The sequence below is a fragment of the Podarcis filfolensis genome, assembly GCF_964270895.1.
Source record: "Podarcis filfolensis genome assembly, chromosome: 17".
Taxonomy (NCBI): Eukaryota; Metazoa; Chordata; class Lepidosauria; order Squamata; family Lacertidae; genus Podarcis; species Podarcis filfolensis.
Genome location: NC_139621.1, coordinates 27,620,680 through 27,629,983, shown reverse-complemented (window position 1 = coordinate 27,629,983; position 9,304 = coordinate 27,620,680). Strand labels below are relative to the sequence as shown.

General features: G+C 42.8%; 1 protein-coding gene and 1 long non-coding RNA gene across 2 annotated transcripts; one reads left to right on the top strand and one right to left on the bottom strand.

Moving 5' to 3' along the window:
• Positions 1–600: 600 nt before the first annotated feature.
• LOC310753109 lies at positions 601–2,703 on the bottom strand. The gene is made up of 2 exons (XR_014543190.1): positions 2,586–2,703; positions 601–1,504 (listed from the first exon to the last, which is right to left on the bottom strand). It is a non-coding gene; the product is annotated as an uncharacterized lncRNA (long non-coding RNA).
• A 78-nt stretch (positions 2,704–2,781) lies between these two features.
• Positions 2,782–7,562, top strand: LOC310752637 (E3 ubiquitin-protein ligase Topors-like). The gene is made up of 2 exons (XM_083593479.1): positions 2,782–2,928; positions 5,708–7,562. The coding sequence occupies exon 2, from the start codon at positions 5,711–5,713 to the stop codon at positions 7,445–7,447; it is 1,737 nt and encodes a 578-aa protein (XP_083449605.1). The 5' UTR covers positions 2,782–2,928; positions 5,708–5,710; the 3' UTR covers positions 7,448–7,562.
• Positions 7,563–9,304: the final 1,742 nt, after the last annotated feature.

Genomic DNA, 9,304 nt, shown 5'->3' with positions numbered 1-9,304 from the left:
ATGGCATGAAGGCTGACAACATTAACCTTGCTGTATGGAATCCCTTGCCAGATGATCGCAGTGCTTTGAGACAGACAGGCTGTGTATCCACAGCAGTGACCAGAGGAGGAAGGACTGCTAGGAGAACCTGTAGCAGCAAAATTGGACACCTTCATCTGCCCCATATGCAATACAACATGCCTTCCATTGTCTCCCAACAACAGCAGCAGTATGTCAAGTGCTACCGTATTTTTTGCTCTATAGGACACACTTTTCCCCCTCCAAAAATTAACGGGAAATGTGTGTGTCCCCTATGGAGCGAATGCAGGCTCCTTGGCTTCAGCGATAGCAACGCGAACTCCAAAGGCTTTGGGTTCCTTTTGCTGAAGCCAGGAGAGCAAGACTCTCCTGGCTTCAGCAGAGAGGGAGAGCTGCGCAGCGCCCCTTCAGCCAAGCGGGAGGAGAAATGGGAGGGGCTCCATTTCTCCTGCCGCTTCGCTGAAGGGGCGCTGAGCAGAGAGGGGGAGATTTTTTTTCTTGTTCTCCCCCTCTGAAACAAGGTGCGTCCTATGGTCGGTGCGTCCTATAGAGCGAAAAATACGGTATATATTCTACATAAGATAGTTTCAAATAATGCATCTTTATTGTCAAATACCATCAAATATTGACTGGTCGCCTTTCGATCATCTTGGGGGAAAGTAGGGCAGCTGAGATTACTCCTTCACTTGCCGTGTACTTTGATGGTTCCTCCATCAATGGCAGCTTGTGAACTTTTAATGGTTTCAAATGTTCACTCTGCATGCAGCAGGAAATAGCCTTTGCTCAAATTCCCATGATTTGTTTCACCTCAGAGTCTGAATATACCCTATTCCAAAGTTTGCTTTGAATTGTCATTTCATCATGTAGGCAAAATTCTCTACCAGTTTGAAAGTCAGCCATAATAGAAACTGCCAGGCTCCACTGGCGCCAGCATATTGCTTTTCATTTCAGTGCTTCTGCTCACATCCCATGTTGTGAAAGTCAACTTCAGGTTTCCGTGTCAGGTTTTTGCATGATGTGAGGTGCCAAATCATTTATTGCTAAGCTTTTAAATTGAGATTCTTGTGGGTTTCCCCTCCCCCACCTCAGCCTATGCTGACAAGTAGAGATGGACAAAATATTTCCATGCTGCATGTGTTGGCTGGTTTCATCCCAGTTTCTAGGAGGGCTCACATGTTACCTTTAACAAGTGTGCAATCTCTGTACATGTGTACACAAATAGTTGAGCTATACACCAATGCAGTTCATCACACGTAATGTGCTTAATATAATGTTTGAATCCAGATGTTCTTCTTCTATGTTGACTGTTCCAACAGACAGGTGTCTAGGGAGCTCTCTTCCAGATCCCTTCTCTGCTGTTACAGTACATGTAGTATGTTCTCCCTGGCTTCAAGAATGGCTTTGGGGTTATGAAACTCGTCTGAGAGCTACAGGCTCAGGAGTCCCATTCAGGAATCAATATTTTTTCTTTAGAAGTTGGGAAAACCTAAAGTGGGTGGAACAATGAAGACAAGCTTGGCTTTGTATGTTTCTTTGTATGAATTCTGCAAACTGAATTTTCCTTAAGACATGTGGAACTTCACAACTTCTTAAAATTGAGTGTTGGTCTTTCCTCCATTAATAAAACAAGTAAATAAACTCTGGTTTCCTGGTGTCCTGTATGGAGTCATTGCTGAAAGAATTCTTTAATCTGAATGACTAAAGTTATCAAATACTAACTCTTTTGGTATTATAAACATAATTGATTGAACTAAGGAAGAAATTAAGCTCTGGCTTTGGAATCTTAATTCTTTTAATAATGAAATGGCATAAAAATGTCTAAATTTAAGCAACCAGGCAGATATGAGTTTCATTAGGACTGTGGCAGGTACATTGCCTCTCAAATGCCTCTCTTGTGATTCCATTATTAATTTGATCAAGTAGAAATAAATTTTTCTAACAAGGTTCAGAGGTTAGAAATATCAAGTCTACACAGAGGAAAGGCATATTAGGCTGTTCCATGGAATGACTGCCTGAAATAAAGGTGTCCTATTTTCATCTACCAGTTTTCTTTGAAAGCATAAAGATTTCAAGGTGATTTATGACACCAAAGATACCATTTAAACCACAATTATCACCAACCATTTCTTAGATAGTACTTGTATATTCTTTGTACACACCAGTAACGTTGCTAGATCCTGTTCTGGAGCAAACTGTTTGATACACTATTGACACGCCTGAAGGATATGTTCTGAGTACGGACACTAATTAGGTCTGCACCCCCAACAAGTTACACTTTCTGTGAAAAGAAAACACTGTGTCTAGTATATGGGTTGTTGAGATACATACTACAGTGGTACCTCGGGTTAAGAACTTAATTTGTTTTGGAGGTTCATTCTTAACCTGAAACCGTTCTTAACCTGAGGTACCACTTTAGTTAATGGGGCCTCCCGCTGCCACTGCACCGCTGCTGTGAGATTTCTGTTCTCATCCTGAAGCAAAGTTCTTAATCCGAGGTACTATTTCTGGGTTAGCGGAGTCTGTAACCTGAAGCGTGTGTAACCTGAAGCGTCTGTAACCCAAGGTACCACTGTATCTGAAGATATGCATCTCATCCCATGAAGCATATTTCCTCCAATTCATCTTTAAGCTCTTTGTTGTTATAACTAGAATAGCTGCTTGATGTCATCTTTTCATAGGTAAGGCCCAACAGCAGAGGCAGCATTATGAGCTGGGCCTTTTTGAGTCTTTGATTATGACATCATTAAAATTCCCTGCCAGAATGTTGCTTATCCCAAGCTGTTCAAGAGACATGGCTCCTTAAGGGAAAGGCAGAGACATGAGGAGAAAAGGAGGCTGGAGACGACCTCAGAGTGGAGTGAAAAAGAGATACTAGGCAAGAAGGAAAAAAAAATTAGCACATATCTCTAGGTAAGACTTTTGCAGACTCGTTGGTTGGGCTTAGCTCTGTTTTTCTTTGTGAATCTGGTGATCTTAAGAACTGGTATAATAAAGTGGTTAAAGAGGTGAAATTGGAAGAAAGGTCTTGTATGAGTGTTGCCTCAGCCCTGAATATCTGAAGTGGCCTTGGCCAAGTCTTTGTCTTCCAGTTCATTCCCACACTTGCAGCACATCCAAGCACAGTCTTGCTTAAAGAGGAATGTCGTCATTCAAAGGAGATGTCATTAGACACCAGGCCATGCTCACTGAGCAGTGGCCATATCTGGTGAGCCAGCCCTAACTGGGCATAAGCCCTCCTCACCACCAAGACTTCCTGGACCCAGGGGCATATGAAGGGTATGTGTGGAGGGGCGGGCCACCCTGGGTACCAACCACTATGGGGGGGTGGCAAGATGGCCCACTACCTCCCCACAGCTGTAGAGCAGCCGAGGATGCACACACAGTCAGTATGGGCGCTGCTCACATGGCGTCCTTACGGGCTGCCACTCATGCACACCATCCATATGGGCATCCGTATGGCCTCTTCACAGCTGCCTCTTGCACAGTGACCGTATAGGCTGCCACGAGTATGCAGTCCGTATGAGCTGCCACTCGCGCGCTGTCCATACGGGCTGCTGCTTGCACGTGCCATCCAGCTGTACAGGCTGCCTCTCACACAGTGACTGTACAGGCTGCCATGTATGCACAGTCCATACGGGATGCTGCACCTGTGCAGTCCATACAGGATGCCATGCATGTGCAGTCCGTACAGATGTCGTGCATGCGCTGCCGGGTGGTTCGTTCCGCCCCTCAGCATCCCGCCCTGGGTGCCAGAGAGGGTTCCTCCGCCACTGCCTGGACCTCCAGCAGCAGCTTTGAATCAAGGAGTATTCCCAAGCTACAGATCTGTTCCTTTTAACAAGATATAGCCCTAGTTCCCAAGCATGACAACTGCCTATTCACATCACCTCCTTTTGGTTGACAGAGCATATTGGATACCCCCTTGAAAGTTCAGGTCTGTGAATGTAAAGAAAGTGAAATTGAAATCTATTGATTCAGTAATATCATTGCAACTGGAGCATTGTGAGCTTTTTGTGAATTGGCTGGTGGAATAAGACCACTGCAAATGGCCAATTATATTCAGTTTCAGTGGCATGATAAAAACTGTACTGCACAGCTGGTAATTATTACCTGTCTCCATTTTGAGTACTTTCCAGTGGCAGCCATTCTCTGGTATGGATCATATGATTGGGGGTCTTATGTTATGCTTTGAGAAGAGAGGCAAAGGTTCTGTGAGTCAATTAAATAAATAACAAATAATTAGTTTTTATAGCAAGTTTAACAAGAAGGAAGAGGGGAATGAAATCCAAGGAAAACACACATCAGCTCACATTAATAAGACAATGGCCACCAATGTATGCATCTCAGTTTAAACCTATGTCAATATATGCCATCCAATTGTTCTGATAGATATCCAGATGAAATCAATAATTTTTAAGAAATATGTTAAAATGTAGTAATAGTAGGATAGAAGAGCTAGAAATAATGCCGATATATTTTGCATCTGGCAACCAATGTGCCATATTCAAATCGTACATGGGTAGACAAGTCTAAAAAGCCCAGGACACAAATTTCCACAGTCCTCTAGCAACTAGGAGGCTTAGTTTGGTCAATATTGAGTATAAATGTCCAGAGTTAACACTAAATACATTACTTCTGGTAAATGAGCCACCATAGCTGCTAGAGGGCAGTGAAAATTTGTGTTCTGGACTTTTTAGAATCATCTACTCATGTACTATATGAAACCAAGGGGTCTCTTTTCAGCTCTCCTATCCCACTGTAAAGGTGAGTGGTAAGACCAGGGGTCAGCAACCTTCTCCAGCTGTGGGCTGGTCCACCATCCCTCAGACCATGTGGTGGGCTGGACTATATTTTTTGGGGAGCGGGGAATGAAAGGATTCCTATGCTCCACAAATAACCCAGAGATGCATTTTAAATAAAAGGACACTTTCTACTCATGTAAAAACACTCTGATTCCTGGAACATCCATGGGCTGGATTAAGAAGGCCACATCCGGCCCCTGGGCCTTAGGTTGCCTACCCCTGGGTAAGACCCTCAGACCATTGCATAATAAATGGTGCATGTTTGTCTTCCCATGCTTGAAGCATAAATCTCTTGGCAGCTATAAGGACTTGCAAAATCCACTTTTGTTGCCCTGCCACTAGTCCCCATCCCATGTAGGTATAATTTTAAAGTAAACAAATATAAAGCATTTTTCCACTTCAAAATTAATGCGGATAATAACTGAGTCATTCCTTATGGTGGGCGGGGCAGAGTGGCCTTCAAAATGTTGCTAGACTCCAATTCCCAACTCAACCCCAACTAGCATAGCCAATGCTCAGGGATGATGGGAGTTGTAGGCCAATATCACATGAAGGGCTTCCTCTATCCCTACCTTAAGATATACCTTTAGCAGAGCAAATGGCTACTTGTGCTATGACATCAGAAGTCAATATATGAGACTAAATTGCCTGACGGAGTTGCATTTTATTTGAGTTTGAAAAAGCATCGTAAAAGTGCAAGAGATAGCACCATTTCAATTCAGATCAGTTTTATTGTTGAATCCATCACCAAAAAAATAAAATAAAACCAAAATAGCACATTTCTTCATAATTAGGTCCTGTGTCAATTTTTGATTAAGGGACAGTTTTCTCAATGACTTTCTCTTTTTTTGATTGCCTGAGCTCATCTTTTTCTCCTTATTTATTAGATTATGGCATCATCCAGTGAAGAGCCTACTTCTGACAACAGCTTTTCATCTGTGAATGGCTCAGGGAATGAGAACAGTGCCCAAGGAACAGATGGACCTTCTGACTCAAGGTGTCCTATCTGCCTGGAAAGAATAAGGAACGTGGCCTTCTTAAATCCCTGCTTCCATAGATTCTGTTTTGTTTGCATCCTGGAGTGGTCAGAAAGGAAAGCAGAATGCCCACTCTGTAAACAACATTTCCACTCTTTCTTCCACACCATAAATTCCGACACTGATTTTGAAGAGTACATTATTCCCTTTGAAAATGCATCCTATGGCCTGTGTGGGGAGAGGTCAGCAATTGATCACCGACCTGAGTCGCTGCCAGACAATGGGATCTTGTATGAAGGATACTCCGAAGGTAGGATGAGAACACTTGATGAGCTGATGAGACAGCTTGGAATAAGGAGGTCATCCCATCCAGGAGGCATCTCCCTTGGGCAAATCCGAGAGCAGGTTACAATTAAGTTCAGGAGGGGCCTTTATCGGTCTGGAGCACGTGTCAGGAACGTCCAGAGTGGAGGTTTTTATAGGGATATATCAGCTGATTTTTTCCACAGAAACCCTGTCCGTCTTAACAGGTTGGTTCCCTGGTTGAAGCGTGAACTGAGAGTGCTCTGTGGTACACATGCATCCTTGATCAACAACATACAACATATCATATTGAACAACATAACTATCTTTGATCTGGACAGCCAAGCCTTTGCTGACATTGTGCAGCCTCATTTACTCCACTACACCAATCATTTCTTGCATGAATTCATCAATTTTGCTCGCTCCCCTTTCAACATTAAGGCCTATGACTGGAGAGCCACTTATGACATTCCCTTTCCTATCCATGATGATGGGTTCCAGTCCAATTCATCATTTACTACAACATCTTCAGAAGAGGAGGAAGAGGAGGAGGAAACTGAAGACTCTGATGAGAATGAGGGGGAAGATAGAGAATCAGTGACAAGTAATGAGGAAGGAACTTGGGATGACGAAATACAAGGAGCAACCAGTTCCAGTTCCAGCCAGACTCTGGATGAGTTTTTTCTTCCTTTTGGGTCCTCAGATGGAGCACTTGTAAGAAGTCAGGACAACATGCACGTATTTTTCCAAGCTGATGCACATTTAGGGTCACACAATAGGCACTGCCCATTACATGAACGTGTCCTCAACGAGATAGAAGAGAGTATGCCATTGCTATGCAAAGCCATCCCCAATTGTATGGAGAGTGCACATCAAACTATAGATGATATTGATGAAGAAGAAGAGCCAGTAAACAAGCAGAATGCCTTAAACAGTCATAGCTTTGGTGGCAGCACTCATAGCGCAAGTACAGCTATCTCTAATGTTGGCCAGACTGCTAGCAGTAATCGAGTGTTTGATGCTTTGCAGGTTCCATCTCAAGAGCAAGAGGCAGATAGCATGGATCAGACACCATCGCAACAAAAGGACATGGTAAGCACCAAGCTGATCCATCACAAAGGAGAGGAGATCATTGTTATTGAGGTGCTTCAACCCAAAGCAGAAGACATTTTGGTTATTGAGCACATAGAGTTGAAAACAAGAGAAACTAATGACACTGGTCAGATGGCATGGCAAGATGAAGAAAAGGGTAGCTCTACAGAACTGCACTCCTCTGCAGAAGACACACCAAGTGGTTCTGATACCAAGAGGAAGGGTGGATTTTTTTCATTTATCAGAAGACCTTGATTTACACATCAGGAAAATCAGTCCAATAACCCACAAGGGAACTTGTTAAGTTGTTCTCTTAATGGGGTTATACATGTTATGCTCAAACCAATAAATTCGTATATATGAAAAAAAACGAGTTGAATGAATGATAAAAGAAATCTGGTGTTGAGTCTGAAGCAAAACACTGATAACCAAAATACTTACCGGTACCTAAACAATTACAGGAGACAATGTATAGGGAGCAAAAAAGAATGATGAATAGAAATTTGACAGAATCTTCATTAATTAGTTATTTGTTTTATTAGAGAGTGGAGCTACTATCATGTTTAAACCACACAAGCAAATTATTTTGAGGGACAGAAAGGACAGCTATTTTGGGGTGAATTATGAACCCCACATAAACAATTTCTATTAAATTACTGTATAAATGTTTTCTAACAGTAGTAGTGGTAGTAGTAGTAGTAGTAGTAGTAGTAATAATAATAATAATAATAATAATAATAATAATAATAATAATAATAATATATTTTTACCCCGCCCATCTGGCTGGGCCTCCCCAGCTACTCTGGGCAGCTTCCAACAGAAGGTTATAAATACAGTGGTACCTCAGGTTACATATGCTTCAGGTTACATACGCTTCAGGTTACAGACTCCGCTAACCCAGAAATAGTGCTTCAGGTTAAGAACTTTGCTTCAGGATGAGAACAGAAATCAGGCTCCGGTGGCGCAGCAGCAGCAGGAGGCCCCATTAGCTAAAGTGGTGCTTCAGGTTAAGAACAGTTTCAGGTTAAGTACGGACCTCCGGAACGAATTAAGTACTTAAGCTGAGGTACCACTGTACATTAAAACACCAGTCATTAAAAACTTCCCTAAACAGGGCTGCCTTCAGATGTCTTCTAACTGTCATATAGTTGTTTATTTATTTGACATCTGATGGGAGGGTGTTCCACAGGGCGGGCACCACTACCGAGAATGCCCTCTGCCTGGTTCCCTGTAACTTTGCTTCCTGCAGTGAGGGAATCAAGACTATTACACTCCCTCTGTTTTGTGTGGGGTCATCAGAAACTACATTGGACAGGAACAATCTACCCTGCACAACCTCGTAGGGTGTAGACAACATGATGTCCTTCAGATGCCGTTCCCATCAGCCCCAGCCAGCATGGCCAATGGTCAAGAATGATGGGAGTTATAGTCTAGCACCTTAATTTAGTAAAATTTGGCATGGACCAGTGTTTTAATGCTGGCTTAGGCTCCTTTTGCATTTGTGGCTCTTTTATAGGTTGGCCTAAATGTTCCCCAAACAGGGTTTTGTTATTGCTCCAACTCTATTCATTATTTTCATTGCCATGATCCTACACTTTGTCAAAGGAAAACTCCCCACTGGGGTAGAAATCATATATCAAACAGATGGAAACCTCTTCAATCTGAGCAGGCTGAAAGCAAAGAGTAAGGTTACCGTAACTTCCGTCATAGAGCTTCAGTATGCTGATGACAACGTAGTGTGTGCACGCTCAGAGGATGACCTCCAAACCATCCTAAATATCTTTGCAGAAACTTACAAAAAGCTTGGCCTGTCGCTCAACATCCAAACCAACATCCAAAGTGCTGCACCAGCAAGTGCAAAATAACCCCTCTGCAGCGCCACAAATCCAACTCAATGGTGTAACGTTGGAAAATGTCAATCACTTCTCCTACCTAGGCAGTTATCTTTCCACAAGGGTCAACATTGATGCCGAAATCCAGCATCGCTTTCTCCTGGTTGAAGTGCAGAGTGTTTGAGGACCAGGACATTCGCAGGGAAACCAAAATGCTTGTTTACAAAGCTATTGTACTACCAACCTTAATGTATGCTTGTGAAACATGGACCACTTACAA

Excerpts from the sequence above, each read along its gene's own strand:
- LOC310752637 (XM_083593479.1), top strand. The coding sequence starts at position 5,711 with ATGGCATCATCCAGTGAAGAGCCTACTTCTGACAACAGCTTTTCATCT.